The sequence below is a fragment of the Mobula hypostoma genome, chromosome 5, assembly GCF_963921235.1.
Source record: "Mobula hypostoma chromosome 5, sMobHyp1.1, whole genome shotgun sequence".
NCBI classification, from domain to species: domain Eukaryota; kingdom Metazoa; phylum Chordata; class Chondrichthyes; order Myliobatiformes; family Myliobatidae; genus Mobula; species Mobula hypostoma.
In genome coordinates this window covers 68,531,782-68,550,307 of record NC_086101.1, presented here as the reverse complement: position 1 = coordinate 68,550,307, position 18,526 = coordinate 68,531,782, and the positions used below count along the sequence as shown (strand labels likewise).

At 41.0% G+C, this 18,526-nt stretch overlaps 1 protein-coding gene across 2 annotated transcripts in view; it reads right to left on the bottom strand.

Annotated features, from left to right (window-relative positions):
- The window catches only part of gpc5a (glypican 5a), a 948,795-nt gene extending 940,493 nt beyond the window's left edge, over nt 1-8,302 (bottom strand). For both annotated transcript variants that reach the window (XM_063048513.1, XM_063048514.1), the window contains exon 1: nt 8,001-8,302. In XM_063048513.1, coding sequence (XP_062904583.1) covers nt 8,001-8,163 — 163 coding nt within the window. In that variant the 5' untranslated portion in view covers nt 8,164-8,302. The remainder of the gene's footprint in view (nt 1-8,000) is intronic.
- Nucleotides 8,303-18,526: the final 10,224 nt, after the last annotated feature.

Here is an 18,526-nt window from a genome sequence, read left to right as displayed (position 1 = left end):
ATAACTGTTGCTCCCAGGTATCCTTTTAAAAACTGATTTGGTAATCCTGAATGATTGCACTGCTACTCTACTACTAATCAATATTTTTAATAGGCCATAACCAATGGTAAGACATTAGAATATTTGCCCAATGCTTTTTTTTTTAAACACATCAATGATCGGTAAGCAGTTCTGTTCTGGGATCCCTGCTCTTTATGATTTTTATAAATGACTTGGAAGTGGAAGAGTGGGTCAGTAACTTTGCAAATGACAAAATGGTTAGTGGCGGTGTGGATAGTTATCGTAGGTTACAACAGGACAATGATAGGATGCAGACCCAGGCTGGAAAACCAGACGAAGTTCAATCCAGAAATAAATGTGAAGTGATTCACTTTAGAAGGTCAAACTTGAAGGCAGAATACAGGGTTAATGGCAGGATTCTTAGCAGTGTGGAAGAACAGAGGGATCTTGTGGTTCAAGTCCATCGTACAAGTTGATACGGTTAACAAGGTATGTTGGCCTTCATTAGTCAAGGGATTTAGTTCAAGCGCATTGAGGTAATGTTGCAGTTCTGAAAAACCCTGGTCAGACCACGCTTGAAGTATTGTGCTCAGTTCTGATCACCTCATTCTATGAAGGGTGTGGAAACTTTAGAGCGGATGAGGAGGAAATTTACCTGAATGCTGCCTGGATTACAGAGCATGTCTTATGAGGATAGGTTGAGTGAGCGAGGGCTTTTCCCTTTGCAGCAAAGGAGGATGAGAGGTGACGACAGAGGTGTACAAGTTGATACGAGGCCTATATTGAGTAAACAATCAGAGACTTGTTCCTCAGGACAAATAGAGTGCATACAAGGAGACATAACATTATTGTTTTGGGAGGAAAGTATAAAGAGGATGTCAGAGGCAGGATTTCCCCCCCACACAGAGAGTGGTGAGTGCATGGAACATGCTGCGAGAGGTGGTGATAGAGGCAGATATATTAGGAGCATTTAAAAGACTGTTAGATAGACACATAGATGAATGAAAAATGAAGGACTACATAGGAGGGAAGGGTTTGATTGATCATGGAGTAGATTAAAGGGTTGGCACAACATTGTGGGCCGAAGGGTCTGAACTCTGCTGTACTGTTCTAGGTTTTTATTTTCTATACAGAGTCAACAAAAGTTCAAATTATTAGAGTACCACAGCAACAGGGGCGTATCTATGGAAAATAGTGCCTATGGCAAACACTGAAATTGTGCCCCTGTCCAAACATCTGACACTCATCTTTTAGATAACTTTACCATAATATCAGCTCAAAAATACAAATCAAGCTTGTTAATCTTTTTAGTTAACAAATTATGGCACTACATGAAAATTATAACTGCACCTTCCTTGCTTTCACTGATGCAAATTGGTCTATGATGTGATCAAAGTTAGTTTTTTCAGTTTCTTCTCTTTCTACACTCAGCAGAGCAAGATCACAGAGTCTGCCTTGACCCATGGAGGATCTCAAATATGAAAGTATTAGTTTTAACTTGCTGAATGATCTCTCACAGCTGGTGATGGAAACTGGGATGGGCAGCATTATCTGAGTATCAATGCGAAGATTGGGAAAGACGCTCTCATCTCCATGCTGAACAATAAATTCAAGAAGCTCTTCAGGTCTTGATATTTTCATGTTGACCCGCCTTGATAGCAACATTCTGCAATCCAAAATTTCTTCATATAGCTGCTGTCCATCAAAATCAGAGCTGTACAATTCGCCCAAATTTTTGCACTTCTTCTTTAGGTCGTTACTGTAGGTGCCGTAACACAGTCCCTCGACATCGAGAAGGAACCCAAGTTTGGCGTCAGTGTCGTGCAAACGAGCAAACCTCTCCTCCATTTCTCTGTGAAGATGGTCGAGTGTTCCCTTCATGACTCTTTGCATTTCCTCCTTAGCTGTTAACCCAGCGTCTCTCAAGTTCTCAACAGCCATTCGTTTCTTTCGTCTCTGACGTCTTTCAACTTCAATATTCCATTCTTGACAGAGACCCACTCCACCTTCGAGTGACTCACTGACCAACACTTCTCTTTCATCATACAAATGATCTTGGAGGGCTTTCAAATCCAGGGCAGCATCATGGAAGTTCTTGCTAGGATCCTGCAGCCTCTTTTGAATACGGTCAATGCGAATGAGTACTTTGTTCCAAAGTTCTAGCAAAATCAGAAAATCATAACTCAACATGCAGTTGTACTGCTGCCTTGCGTTACTTCTTGTTACACTGGTTTTGTTTTCATTGTCTATCATGTCCTGGAAAACTTGAAGTACCTCCTCAGGGTACTTGTTGACGGGCTTCACTGCTTCTGTCCTTGCATTCCACCTGGTTTCGGACTCCGACTTAACAACCACAGGCATGGCGTTTTTGAGTTTTTCCCGTGCTGTGTTGAACGAGAAATACACGTAGAGAGCTTTAATGGTTCCAAAACACGTGACCATCATTGTATCCTGCTTGGCTGCATGTACACCCACCAAGCTAAGCGAGTGATTTTTGTAATTCACAAACACTGCCAGGTTGTTTTTCTCACTTATTCTTTGATGAACTGAACACCACTTCTGTGTCCAGCCATCACAGCAGCGTTTTCATAGCACTGTGACCGACAATCTCATCACTCCATTTCATCCTTCTCTAGCTGTTTCAAGATGTCTTCAACCAAGCTCTCAGCATCTTTCTGGCTTATCTGAGTAAAACCAAGGAAGAACTCTCTAACACGGACTGTTTTCCTCTCAAAATCAACTTCCACATACCTCACTACTTCTGACATCTGCTCACGGTGTGTCTGATCAGGAGTCGAGTTGAACATGAAACGATAGTACTTGGCTTTATGAATGCTTCTCAGTAAACTCTGGCGAACAGTGGATGCCATCATGTGGATGAATTCGTTCTGGAGACCCGGTGAAAGATAAGACATGGATCCAGGGTGACTTTCCAAATGAGTGAGATGTTCTTTTATGACAGGCTCAAAGATGGCCAGTAGTTTCAGTAAGCCAAGAAAATTTCTCACATTGCGGTCATCGTCGAGCTGAATTGATACCCCGTGTCCTCGCAAAGCCAGGTTCTGAGTTGCAAGGAATGTTATGCAGTGAAGGATTCTTGTCAAGATATCACGCCACTTCTGCTTTTCCTTCTCAATCTGTGACTGAAATACTGCATCAATAACTCCTCTGTTTCCAGCTAAATTTCTTTCCATTTCTTTCCACTGCGTGAAGCATTCCCAATGATTCTTGGCATTTTCATGAACACTAATCCTTTCAGGTGCTTTGCACTGGTTGAATCCACTTTCCTGCTCCAATGAGGATCGATGGTCTGACCAGGAATAGAGAAGACAACAGATACAAAATGCAGACTTTTTAGAAGGGGAATAGACCAGCCATGAGTGAGTCACTTCCTCACCACGAACATTTCCCAATTTCCTCTTGAACCAAGTTTTGTTCATTGAGCGGTTATTTGTTGGTAGGAAAGGCCCCTCACTGTTCTGGAAATACTTCAAACCCAGCTTTATTATTTCTGTTCTCAACACGACAGGCAGAATTGCTTTTCCAGTATCCTTGTCGAACTTCAGAGGTCCAATGTCATGCTGTTCAATCACTTCTGGTATGACAGTTCGAGGTTCTTTGACACCATCCAGTTCACTAGGTTCAGTGCTGTCAGGTTCAATCTTGTCAGGTAAAATCTCATCAATAAACTCAACATCACCACCACCACCATTGTCTGCCCCTCCTGTCATGTCCACGTTCTCTGTGGCAGCCTCACTCTTAATCTCATCATACTCGGATTTATCTGACTTGACTTCCTCCTCGGCTTGTGACGTATTTGTACTTGATCCACCTTCGGATTCTAACAAACTTGTAGCAGGTGCAGGTGACTCCATGGAACGTGTCAAACTACTTGTTCCGGGCTTTTCAAAGAAGGGCATGAAGAACTTGCTCGACCTCCTGACTTTCTCCACCTCCAACTTTCATCTCCTCCGTCCTTCAGCTCTGCTTTCTTTCTTCTTCGTGAAGAAACGTTTCATGGTCTTCTTACACAGTGCTCTGAAATAAGGCCATCCTAGTGCTTCTCACCCATGATAATCAAAGACAGATCATACATCTGAAGAAAATTATTTTTTCACTATCGGAGGATGGCTTGTCTGACTTTAATAGAAACTGTTCAGTGGCGACCCCCCCCTTCAAGTGGCGCCCAGGGCACGTGCCATACCTGCCATACCTTAGATACGCCGCTGCATTGCAATACAATATACTGGACTTCATAAAGTGCATTGTTTACAGTTTCAAATTAAAATATGGTTATCAGCGCTGAAACACACTCGGGTCCCTGAGGAGTCCCTTTTCCAATGCTCTGTCACTCATGACAAAACAAATTCAGTTATAAAACTAACTCAGATATTTATTTTGCCAGTTTATTTTTCACATCCTGATATTAAAATAGTAATATCATGAGTTCAAGAAATATGATTACTTTTCCATCAATATGCATTACTCAGGATACTGAGCTACGAGGAGTGATTGATAAGTTCGTGGCCTAAGGTAGAAGGAGTCAATTTTAGAAAACCTAGCACATTTATTTTTCAACATAGTCCCCTTATACAGCTCTCGTTGCATGCACTTGCAGTTCAACTCTTTGAGTGATTATGCAGAAAGTTTGAAGTTAATAACTCATCTCCTTCCACCTTAGGCCAAGAACTTATCAATCACCCCTATTGTAGCCCACTTTCTGGAGGTCCAAGCCGCCAACTTCTACAAAGAAGCAATCTGTACGCTCCACGACCACTGGACTAAGTGTGTAAATGTAGGAAAAATAAATGTACTAGGTTTTCTAAAATTGACTCCTTCTACTGTAGGCCACGAACTTATCAATCACCCCTCGTACCTAAGGAACTAACCTACAGGACAGAAATGGCATGTATAATAATTTTTACTGAAGTTACACCAAAGCGAAACCAAGCCAAGGATCTAATTTGCTAAAGGAATTCTTCTTACCTATTTGCACAAAATAACTGCAGGCTTAAACCAGCAATCATAATGGTTACTTGAGAAATTTCCGGAATTAATGATTCCTATTGGAATTAAGAGCCGCTGTAGAGTTAAATGGCTTTTGTAAACTATCACACCATTTAAAATTATTATCCTTAAAACTTTGCATTGGCTACAGATCAGGTTACAAACATGTACAAGATTAGTGGTTTCAACAACCCAAAGGATGCAACTGCTATAGAATAAGAATCAGAATCTGGTTTAATATCACCAGGATATGTTGTGAAAATTCTTAACTTTACAGCAGCAGCACAATGAAATACATGATAAATATATATAGACTAAAAATGAAATACAATACGTATAATGTCTGTTAAATAATTAAGTTAAAATAGGCAGTGCAAGAAACACAGCAATATAAAAAGTAGTGTGGTAGTGTTCATGGGTTCAATATCCATTTAGAAATCGGATGGCAGATGGGAAGAAGCTGTTCCTGAATCGCTGTGTGTGTGCCTTCAGGCTTCTGCACCTCCTTCCTGATGGTGACAATGAAGAAGGTGGTGAAGGTCCTCAATGATGGACACCACCTTCCTAAGGTACCGCTCCTTGAAGATACTGAAATCCGATACCAATAACAAACAAGAGAAAATCTGCAGATACTGGAAATCCGAGCAACACACACAAAATGCTGCAGGAACTCAGCAGGCCAGGCAGCATCTATAGAAAAAGTCAATCGACGTTTTGGGCCGAAACTCTTTGGCAGGACTGGAGAGAAAAAGCTGAGGAGTAGACTTAAAAGCAACACTCACAACACGCTGGAGGAACTCAGCAGGTCGGGCAGCATCTGTGGAAACGATCAGTCAATGTTTCGGGCTGGAACCCTTCATCAGGACCCTTCGTCCTGATGAAGGGTTCCGGCCCGAAACGTTGACTGATCGTTGACCTGCTGAGTTCCTCCAGCGTGTTGTGAGTGTTGCTTTGACCCCAGCATCTGCAGAGTATTGCTTTGACCCCAGCATCTGCAGAGTATTTTGTGAGTAGATTTAAAAGGTGGGGGAAGGAGAGAGAGAAACACTAGTGATAGGTGAAACTTGGAGGGGGAGGGATGAATTAAAGAGCTGGGAAGTTGATTGGTGAAAAAGACCGGCCATGGAAGAAAGAAAAGTGGGGGGGTGGAATGAGCACCAGAGGGAGGTTATGGGTGGGCAAGGAGATAAGGTAAGGGAGGGAAAAGGGGATGGGGAATGGGGGGCGGGGGGGAGGCATTACTAGAATTTTGAGAAATCGATGTTCATGCCATCAGGTTGGAGGCTACCCAAACAGAATATAAGGTGTTGTTCCTCCAACCTAAGCTATGATGAGGTCATAGATGGACATATCAGAATGGGAATGGGAAGTGAAATTAAAATGGGTGGCCACTGGGAGATGCTGCTTTTTCTGGTTGATGGAACGTAGATGCTTGGCAAAGCGATCTCCCAATCCCTGTCAGGTCTCACCGATATACAGGAGGCCACACCGGGAACACCGAACACACCCAAAAGACTCACAGGTGAAGTGTCGCCTCACCTGGAAGGACGGTTTAGGGCCCTGAATATTAGCGAGGGAGATGTAGGAGCAGGTGAAGCACTTGTTCCACTTGCAAAGCATCAGTGGGGAGGGATGAATGGACAAGGGAGTCGTGTAGGGAGCGATCCCTGTACAAAGCAGAAAGTGTTGGGGGAGGGAAAGCTGTGCTTAGTGGTGGGATCCTGTTGGAGGTGGCGGAAGTTTCAGAGAATTATTTACCGAATGCAGAGGCTGGTGGGGTGGTAGGTGAGGACAAGTGGAACCCTATCCCTGGTAGGGTGGCGGGAGGATAGGGTAAGAACAAATGTGTGTGAAATGGAAGAGGGCAGCATTGATGGTGGAGGAAAGGAAGTCCCTTTCTTCAGCAAAACCAATAACCACCATTTGCCACAACACACAAGTTACTTTTCATATTTAGAACATCAATATCATAAGTGTTTTAATTAGTATATATAGATTGTAATTTTCATTGGAAAATTTCAGAACCAGCATCAGGTTTATTATCACTATGTCTACTCCCACTTCAGGTCTGTATGTAGCGTATGTTTATTTATTTATTGTAACACAACATGAAGTCCACTCTTCCAGCCATGCTGCACAGCAACGACCAATTTTACCCCAATTTACAATGACAAATTAACCTACCAACCAGTAGGTCTTGGACTGTGGGAGGAAGCCATGGGTTAGTGTTAGGGTTTGGGAGGACGTACAAACTCCTTACAGGCAGTGGTGGGGAACTGAACGCAGGCCGCCTGTACTGTAAAGTGTTGTACTGACCACTAAGCTAACACTTAGTAGTGCCTTTTTAAAGAGGTAAAGTGAGCGGCAGTTATACAATGTCAATAGAATATATTGAATCGATGACACAATGAATGTAAAGAGAATGCATGGTAATCTTATAAATAAAGTATATTTTGAAATAAGTCTTTTCATTGTCTGTAATTTATTTGTACCATCATGCATATAGTGTTATTAGGAACTCAATAAGAAGATATTCAATAAGAAATCTCATGAAAACATTGTTAACAGACAATAGAAGTACGGTATAGAATGATCAAGAATTGATGGGCACGTGATAGTATAGGCGGCAGGGAAATGGTCCGAGGGCGACCAGACCCGATGGGTTGAACGGCCCGCTGAGAGTAATAAAATACGAAATTTCTTTAGCACTGAACCTACTGACTGACCAAAACCTTCTTGGAAAAGCTACTTGCACGTGTAGTGGCAGCACAGGAATAAGGAAACACGTGCATTTTAAATCCTCTCAAGCAAAAACTCTCTCATAACTCTTGTCCCCGATTCACCACAAGTAGTACCTATAATGATTGCGGTTGATTCACAGGCCAGGTTTATAAAATGGTGATTATCTTTCATCTATAAATGACGGATAAAACGTTTCGTTATCTGTGGACAATTTTGTGTACTGATTTTGTCTAAAGTACAATTGTGCTCACCAGGTCTGGGGGTCTCCGGCACCCACTTGGATGGTCCGATTTGAAGCAGTTCGAAAACTTTCTTCACCTCCTCGCAGCTGCGCTCGGACTGTAAAGTGGCCCCGAGTAAGCAAAGGACCACTGCCGCACTCAGATAAGATATATTCCTCATTTTCCAACCCATCTCCTCAAAGGAAAAAGCCAATAAAATGAACCGAATCTAGAAAAGCGCCAAATTGTTGTTCGCTAAATTTTATCTTAATTACTCTCACAACTAAAGCGGCCGAAATGTAAACTCGAAGCAGATTGCAGCCAGTTATCCACTGTAGCGCTGTCTTGTTTTCCTTTGCGACTGCTCTAACTTTAAATGCAGTTACAATGTCGAGGTGGGGGGTGGTGTCTGAGTGATTGAAAATCAAAAGGAGACAAAACACAAAAGCAGGAGTAAACGTGTGTACGTTCACATCGTTCGGGGTGCTGCACCAGCAGCTTTTTAAACGGACAGAGTTAACACCGGCAATCTCCACAACGAAGCTACTGGACCCCCACGGCACAATGCGCATTACCAGAATGAACGAAAAGAGAGAACGTGCTGTTTCCCTCCACACACCGCATCGAAACCGCGCGCAAGCCACAGGCTTTGGTGGCGACCTCCTCACACACAGGAAATACAGTACAATGAAAACAGGATGGAGAGCATCTTTGAAAAGAGAACTAGTTAATGTCCTTTTTCAGAGCCATTCAAAATGGAAATCATTTGCAGGACTGAATAGGAAATTCTCCCGCTTCAGGCAACTTGCTTTCTCTCGGTGTCGAAACTGGCGACTTCTGTGAGTTAGCCATTTGCAATATCGTTCAGTTTTTCTCTTTCCAATCATCCCAGTATGGTATTTTACTCTAATCGCTTTCTGCTGCTATAAACCCATCAACCACAGCAACCTTGCCTTCACCTGGCAGTAGATAATCCCTTTATTCAATGGCTTATCTGCAATTTAAAACTAACTGTTAGTTAGTTAGTCCTGACGAAGGGTCTCAGCCTGAAACGTCGACTGCACCTCTTCCTACAGATGCTGCCTGGCCTGCTGTGTTCACCAGCAACTTTGATGTGTGTTGCTTAAAACTAACTTGTTTTTTTTTCTTTAATTCCCACTTCTGACTCAACCTGAAATGTTAACTCTGTTTCTCTTTCCACACCTTCAGATGCTGCCTGGCCTGCTGAGTATTTCCAACATTTTCTGTTTTTTTTCTAAATTTTACATAGGAAATGTAATGTGCATTGAAGCAAAAGTATGTTCTACCATTAGAGAAAGTTTTGGTATGTTTAAATTTACAGTGACTGTAGAATGATTTAGAGATCCCAGTGTGCTCCAATGATTGGGTTAGAAAGATGTGGAAGTATGGCAGCAACAGCTGTTTGATTGATGACTCTCGAATGAAAATTTTCAGGATCTCAAACATGCCACTAGAAATCCTGAAGTCATGTTCAAAAAGATAGTACATAGTAGTGGGGTGCATAGACCCAGAAGTGTTTGTAAAACTAGCATTTGGTGGGGTGGGATTGAGATCAGGAGACCAGTATTTGGTAGAAGCGGTGGGGGGTTAGTAGCAGGATACCGGCACTTGATGGTGGCATTGGTGTCACAGGGGCTAGGAAATGTGGACCTACACTTGGGGGTGGTGGGAGGGGAATTCGGATTTGCAATGTGTTGTGAGGGAATTGGTCATTATTGTTGTAGATGATTGGAAACTTGTTTCCATAGCAGAAATATCTAAAACTAGAGGGTATAGGTTGAGGGTTAGGGGTAGGAAGTTCAGAAGGGATCTGGGGAGAATGCCTGAGGGTAATTGGAATGTGGAATGCATGGCCTAAAGAGGTGGAGGAAGCAGGGACTCTTTTTAAAAAAAGAAAAATAATTAAGAATTTAGACAAACACTGGAATTTCAGTTGAAGGCTATGGGCCAAGTGCTGGAAGATGAGGTGAAAATAACTAAGTACTCAATGCCCAACATGGGCATAGATTTTTTGAGTTGTATTAACCTATAATAAAATCAAAATGGAAACTAGAAAAGGTTCATATCAATTTGAACACTTGGTTGAGGCATATTTTGATGTAAACCAGCTTTAATGAACTGCAATTCTTGTGTATTCACAATCTGTTTCATTATTTTATGGGGCCATTACAGAACTTTGGAGACAATGCCTATATTTTGCAATTAGCGATAAAGTTACAGTGCTCAGATTCACTTTTATTTATCACATGCACATTAAAACATACAGTGATTTGTGTTGTTTGCATTAACAACCAACACAACCTGAGAATGTGCTGGGGGCAGCCTGCAAGTGTTGCTACCTATTCCAGTACCCACATAGTATGCCCCTGATATTCAGCATAGTAACAGAAGCAACAACAGCAGTAAAGCAAACCTCTTTACTTCCTCCCAGCTAGACAGCCCTCCAACCCCGTGACAGGCCTCCAGCCCCCAGTGGACTCAGACACTGGGCCTCTAACTTTCCCGGTGGACTCGCAGACGCTGGGCCTCCGACTTTCCCGGTGGACTCGTAGACACTGGGCCTCTGACTTTCCCAGTAGACTCAGAGACGCTGTGCCTCCGACTTTCCCGGTGGACTCGCAGACGCTGGGCCTCCCGACTTTTCCAGTGATTTGCAGACCCATGGTTTCTGCCATTAGACCTTGACTGGCTTCAATCTTTGATATTCAGGTTTCAATCTTCTTATCCTCTTACCCTCTATAAAATCCACCCCCTTAGTTCGGAGAGCTGCTGAGAGCAGCCTGCTTTTAAGTTGCCATACCTTCCACATGGGATCTGTTACTTCTAAAAACTAGATTTGGCAATAACCAGTCAATCTGACGAGTCCTCAATGAAAACAAAGGAGAAAGTTAAAAACAGGAAATCACAAATATGCTTAAATTATAAACATAAAGAAAGGATAAAGGTCTTTAAGAGAAACCTAAACATAAAAAAAAGCTCCATATTTAAAAAAAATAAGGTAGGATTAATTTGCCTCAGAGATAAGATTCCACAAATGAAGTTCAAAAATCATGGGTTTGATTCTGAACACAGATGTTGTCTGTGGGGGAGTTTGCATGTTCTCTCTACCGCAGTGTGTGTTTCTTCTACATGCACGAGTTTTCTCTGCATTCTAAGGATGTGCTGGTAGATTAATTGGTGACTGAAAATTATCCCTTAGTGTAAATCAATGTTTTTTTTTAAAGAAAGGAAACTGTGGTATCACTCAGTTTATTCACAGAGTTTATTCAGCAATAGTTATGACTTACTATGTGATCGCAAGACCCTGTTGTATATTGGTAATGTATAATAGGGCAAGTCCAGTTCATTAGCAAGACCAACTGTGGGGGCTGTACGTGACCTCAATTGTTACATGGATCAAGCCCTCATACAGCGATGTCACCTGTTACAGCCACCAAGGGGAGGAGGCACTGGAGGTGATGTGGGAGAGAACAGAGGGGTGGTGTGCATGCTGGAATCCATGCTTATTTAGGCTGGCTTTCTCATCAATGCTGGTCTCCAGTGTTTGCTCCCAGAAGATAAACTTGTTTGCCTTCGTCTGCAGCTGCAGGAGATGAGGAACTGCTGCTTGCTTGTTCTTGCAGAAACATGGCTCCAGGACAACATACTTTGCGCCATTGATCTTCACACCATGCCACTCAAGGACTATACGCATTGTAACTATACGTGCTGTGTGTGACTACTGTGTTTTGCACTGTTAGCTTGGAGAAACGTTGTTTCATTTTGCTATATGCTTGTGTAAGGCAATTAAACATGAACTTGTTATTAACAACTCAGCTGTTTTTGCAGAAGAAAGCTTAAGCTTTCATTGTTAGTGTGATAATAATGGGCAAGCTCCTGCTCCATCTGTAAAAGAATCTGGTTCTTGCATTGGCTTCATGACCTGCTTCAGTGTCATTGAAACCAGAGAACAAACATGTTGTCTGGGGGATTGACTGAGAAGAAGAAATATTTAAAATTGGTCCTTTAACAATGATTCCTTTGTTACTTCCATCGGTAAGGGCTGCAACTGGCATTCTCTGAAGGAGGAGTACATCTCAGACAACAACTTTTAATTGTATCTATTGTAATTTGTTATCAGTTTAGCCAGTTGTGAAGCACTTCAGTTGAATATAAAAGTATGGGCAGTTGATTGAACAACAGTAGTGTCCTTTACAGTAAGACCCGAGTTAAGAACGTCCAACTTATGGACAACTGGTACTTACGAACGGACTGCCATAAAGCCTGTTGTATTAAAACTTTGTGATGCTCATGAAAACATTGCGCAGCTTCAGCGGTTCGTCGGCTCAAGGAAGGAGAATGCCGTCCGCCATTTTAAGTCGGATCACATTGCCATTAACACTGTGTTGAGTGTGTAACTTTGTATTTGGTTTAAACTTTTCTCTTATTTACCCTTGTAACCATGCCTCCAAAGCGCAAATCCGATACAAGTGCTGGTGAATCATCAAAGAAAAGGAAAATGATCACAATTGAAAATAAAGTGGAAATAATAAAGTGATCGGAAAGAAGTGAAACACCATCAGTCATTGGAAAAGCGTTAGGCTACAGTTGGTCAATGATCGGAACAATTTAAAAGGATAAAGTGAGAATAATGGAGCATTTGAAAGGCCCTGCCCCGATGAAAGCTACAATTATTACTAAGCAACACAGTGGTTTAATTATTGAAATGGAAAGGCTATTGATAATTTGGTTAGACGATCAAAATCAGCGTAATATGCCTATTAGCCTTACTTTAGTGCAAGAAAAGGCTCTAAGCCTTTTCAATGATTTAAAAGCTGCACGTGCAGCAAGTGAAGGTGATTGTGATGAAGAATTTGTTGTGAGTAGGGATTGGTTCAATCATTTTAACTGACGCTAAATAAGAACCGTATGTACCTGTTCCAACTTACCTACAAATTTGACTTAAAGACAGACTTAGGAACGGATCTCATTCGTAACCCAAGGACTGCCTGTACTTAAAAAAAGTACAAAGTGCATTTATTGTCAAAGTACATGTATTTTATACAACCTTGAGATTTGTCTCCTTACAGGCAGCTACAAAACAAAGAAACTCACTAGAACCCATTAAAACAAAACAGGACCGTCAAACATCCAATGTGCAGAGAATTTAAAAAAAAAACAAATCACGTAAGTAATAAAAGTAAGCAAATAGCATTCAGAATTAAAATTGATAAAAGTGAGTCACAGTCAATGCTAATGCTAAATGACTTTTTTTTTACTTGCACTTCAGCTAACTGCACTGCGCTTTCTCTGTAACTGCTGTATAACTTTGCCATTTTCCCCCTTTATATTACCTTGTTGTACTTATGTATGGAATAATCTGTCTGAGTGCCAAAAACTTTTCAATGTGTCTCGGTACCTGTGACCATAATATATCAATTACCAAGCAAATGTATGAAACTGGGAGAGTAAATTAAACCTAGAAGTATTTTTGTTTGAATGTATGAGGAAAGTTGACTGTTGCTCGGTGGAAATTGTTTAAAGTAAATATATTATCAAATTATGTATGTCACCATATACTATCTTGAGATTCATTTTCTTTGCAGGTGTAATGCCCTGATTCATATTTTCACTGTTGTGCTGTATGTATTTCATTTAGCAGTTCTGTAAGAGAAGTAAATTCTGTTTTCAGCTTGTTTGGGTTATTGTTGAAGATAAGAAATGAGGAGAAATGTGTGCCATTAAATTAGGATGGTCGAATTAAGGGGAGGTTTCTCTGGTGAGGGACACTAAGTTTGGGCTTGGGGCTTTTGTTTGGCGAGAGATGGAGAGAGAAGACACTGGGGAGAACCGGTCGTAGCATACGATCCAGTAGGAGACCCCTTTGTTTGAGATGAATTGCGAGCGACGTTCGGTAGGTGGTGTGGGCTTTCACGTTGACCGAGGGCCCAGCGAGTGAGTGACAGGGAAGTTCAAGATGAGCTCCAACTTGTGCACATTTGGCTGTTTAATTGGAATGAGCCTTTTTCTTTTTGTTGTTCTTTTCTAACCTTTCAGTTAAGACTCATAAATATAATTCCTTTAATCGTATGCAGTGTATTCTCCGTTATTCTGTGGCACTAATTTGTAACAGAGTAACAAATTACACAGCGTCCACACAGGCTGGGATTTGGGGTGAGGCGGGACGTCTCAACCTCACGAGTTTGGCGGGACTTGAGAGTGCCTTCCCTAGACTGACACAGCCAAGGAAACCAGGATGTTTCACAGGAAGGCTAAAGAAATACAATAAAATTTATGATAAACTACACGTAAAAAAAAGACTGACAAACAACCAATGTGCATGAAAAGACAAACTACAATAAAAGTAATACTAAGAACGAGTTACATAGAGAGTCCTTGAAAGTGAGCCTGTAGATTCAGCTGTGTAAGTTACCTACAGGTGAATTTTAAAATATAAGAGTAAAAATCTTCCCATTTGTTGAGGAAAGAGTATTTGTTAGCAAGGCAGTTCAGTTTAAAAGTTATGCTATGTATGACCTTATAAAGTCAAAGAATGCCATTTCAACCGAAAGATGAACCTTGGCTCGTGAGATTAATCTGACCGGTCCTGTACCCTTTCTTATTTCTCTGACCCATTAAACATCTTCTCATATCTTCACACATGCCCAGTAATTACTCGTTTCAAGCAATTAATTTATGTCAAAGGGTAACTTACAGTGGCTAATTAATATACTAGCATGTCTTTGGAATGTGGAAAAAAATGTGTTTATTAACATAGGGGAAAGACGCACTGTCATTGGGAGAACATGCACTCTTCCCTACAGACAACATCCGAGATCAGGATCAAACACATGCCCCTGGAACTTCTATACAAAAGTGCTAACTGTTGTTCCATTGTGTTGCCGACAATTTTTGTTTTCCTTTAAAGAAAATCAACATCTCAAATTTCAGTGCTAAATGTGAGTGGGTAGACAACAGTATTAGCACAAAGGAATTTGTGCAACATATTTACAGTATACAGTGTCTATTGAAAAGTATTCCACCCCGCCTCCCCCCCCCCCCGCCCGGAAGTTTTCATGTTTTATTGTTTTACTACATTGAATTGCAGTGAATTTAATTTGGCTTTTTTTGACACTGAACAACAGAAAAAGACTCATGCCAAAGTGGAAACAGGTCTACAAAGTGATCAAAATTAAATACAAATAGAAAACATAAAATCATTGCATAAGTATTCATCCCCTTAAATTCAGTATTTAGTGCTTGCACCTTTTGCCCAATTACAGCCTTGAGTCTGTGTGGATAGGACTCTATCAGCTTTGCACATCTGGACACTACAATTTTTCCCCATTCTTCTTTACAAATCCGCTCAAACTCTGTCAGATTGCATGGGGATCTTAAGTGAATAGCCACAAATTTCAAGTCCAGCCACAAATTCTCAATTGGATTGAGTTCTGACTCGGACTTGGCCACTCCAGGACATTAACTGTGTTGTTTTTAAGCCATTCCTATGTAGCTTTGGCTTTATGCTTGGGGTCATTGTCTTGCTGATGAACAAATCTTCCCTTGCAGACTGCATCAGGTTCTCTTCCAGGATTTCCCTGTATTTTGCTGCATTCATTTTGCCGTCTACCTTCACAAGCCTTCCAGGTAGTGAAGCATCCCCACAGCATGATGCAGCCACCACCATGCCTTGTGGTATGGATGGGGTGTTTTTGATGATGTACGGTGTTTGGCTTATGCCAAACATAGCATTTGGTCTGATGGCCAAAAAGCTCAATTTTGCTTTCATCAGACCATAAAACCCTCCAGCTGACTTCAGAGTCTCCCACATGCCTTCTGACAAACTCTGAGCAAGATTTCATGTGAGTCTTTTTTTCAACCATGGCTTTCTTTTTGGCACTTCCCTAATAAAGCTACAACTAGTGAAGTACCCGAGCAACAGTCATTGTATGCGCAGTCTCTCCCATTTCAGCTACTGAAGCTTGCAACTATTCCAGAGCTGTCATTGGTCTCTTGATGGCCTCTGTCACTAGTCCCCTTCTTGCACAGTCACTCAGTTTTTGAGGATGTCCTGCTCTAAGCAGATTTACAGCTGTGTCATACTCTTCCTATTTCTTGATGATTGACTTAACTGTACTCCTAGGGACATACATTTACTTGGCAATTTTCTTGTATCCATCTCCTGACTTGTGCTTTTCAGTAACCTTTATACAGAGCTGCTTGGACCTGCATTTGTCTTCATGGTGTAGGTTTTGCCAGGATACAGTTGGACTTTTGAGATACAGGTGTATTTTTACTACAATCAATTGAAACACCTTAATCACACATGGTGCTCTCCATTTAAGTAATCATGTGACTTCTAAAACCAATTGGTTGCACCATTAATGATTTGGTGTGTCATATTAATGGGTGTAAATACTTAGGTTATCAATTATTGTGTGATTTCTATTTGTAAATAATTCAGATCACGTTGTAGAAATCTGTTTTCACTTTGACATGAAAGATTATTTTTCTGTTGATCAGGGTCAAAAAAAGCCAAATTAAATCCATTGGGGGAGAGAATGCTTTTCATATGCACTGTACATTTCCTATATTCAGTATGTTGGGTTTATACAATGCAAATTGATTCATTCTTAATTTGTATTTTAAAATACAAATGTTAAATTCACGCTGAGCAGTTACCGCCCAGTAAAGAGAACATTTTAGAATTTCTTGAAGACAGAAGAAGGGAAATCTTATAGAAAGTATTAACAAAATGCATGAGTTAAAGCTCAGATCCAGGAAAACAAGACACCGGGATTCAAAATTTCCTTTCAGGCACAACCAATTGACAGGAGCAGAGAGTGTTACTAGTGTTGGAGTTTATGGCAAGGACACCAAATAATGACATTTAAGTTTTTTTTCCCCGGTGTTGAATTTAACGTTCTCATAATTTGTGAAGCAAGAAGTAATTTAAAAGTATGTGGAATGTTATCAAGTAATTTCAGGTGACGAGAATAATAGTTGACATTGACAATACTTGTAAGGAATTTTGCTTTTCCTATAAACTATCTTACCAGGGATAAATGCTTTAAAAATCTGGATGAATGGGGATAGGAAGAAAAGCAATTGAAGGAAATGCACTGGCTGTTAATTTTGGGTGTCAGTAAATAACACGTTAGAATTCTATTAAACGCTAGCCCAGCCCACACCAAGCTCATATGGTCAGTGATTTGTAATTTAATTTGCAATTTGAATTCATACCTTTCTATATGAATTAAACCTAGTTAGAAGGACAGTAGATGTGAGCAGGTTTATCAGAAATGCTGAAAATGAAGAGAGGTTAGACAATCTAGGGTTATTTTCTCTGGAGCAGTAGAGGCTGAGGTGTCACCTGATCGATGTTTATAAAATTTTAAGAGGCATAGATAGAGTACACAGTGGATATTTTTTTCAGAGTCAAAATGTCTAATAGTACAGAGCATGCATTTAAGGTAAGAAAGGGAAAGTTTAAAGATGAGTGGGGCAGGATTTTTTTTGAATACACAGAGTAGTAGGTACCACAGAAGAGTTGTGGTAGATGCAGATACGATAGAGGCATTTAAGAGACTCTTAGACAGGAATGTGAATAGGCAGAGAATGGAGGGATATGGTCTATGTAGAGGCAGAGGGGATTAGGTAATATTAGCTTAATGAGTTCATACAACTTTGTGGCCTAAAGGCTTATTCTTGTGCAATTCTGTTCTTTGTTTCTTGTGTAGCAATTTCCCATAGGATTCTGCCTTGAGATTGGTTGCCCTTATTGTATGCACCAAATATATCTGAAGTAGGGAAGTCATAGTCATAGTCACGGAGAGACAGCATAAGAACAGGCCTTTCGGACCACTGGCAGATTTACTACTCATATACACACTAAGGGCAATTTACATTGTCAAATTATCTTACCAACCTGCATATCTTTGAGTTGAAGAAGGAAACTAGAAAACCTGGAGGAAAGACACACTGTTAAGGGGAAACTGTGGAAACTTCAGACTGATAGCACCAAACGCACTGAAAGAAACATCTTTCCCTCACTTCTAAGGATCCTTTCTTTCATGTTCTTTTTCTTGGTGCACATTTTCCCAAACAAGCAGAGCATATATGAGGTCTCTTTGTTCATGTCAAAATATCCATTAATACACTCCCAAACACTATTTGTATCCATGCTTTCCTTCGAACATGGGATGGGATATTCCCATTTGGCCCACCGAGTCTATATCATCTCACAAAACACTTTCCTTCACCACAAATCTTCCCAATAACCTATTCTCCCAATGTTCCCATCAACATTCTAACTTGTTATCCCTCACCCATACACCACTAGTGATTTAGAGTGGCTTATTAACCAACCAACCTGCACATCTTTGGAGTGAGGAAGGAAGACCACATTGTGACAGACGGATTTTGCGAACTCTAGCCAGAGGTCAGGATTAAAGGTATTCTACTGTTACTCCGAGCCAGCAGCTCTACTAACTATGCCATTGCGCCACCCTTTAAAACTGTAGTTTCTCAACTCGGAAATATTGAATTTACTCTTT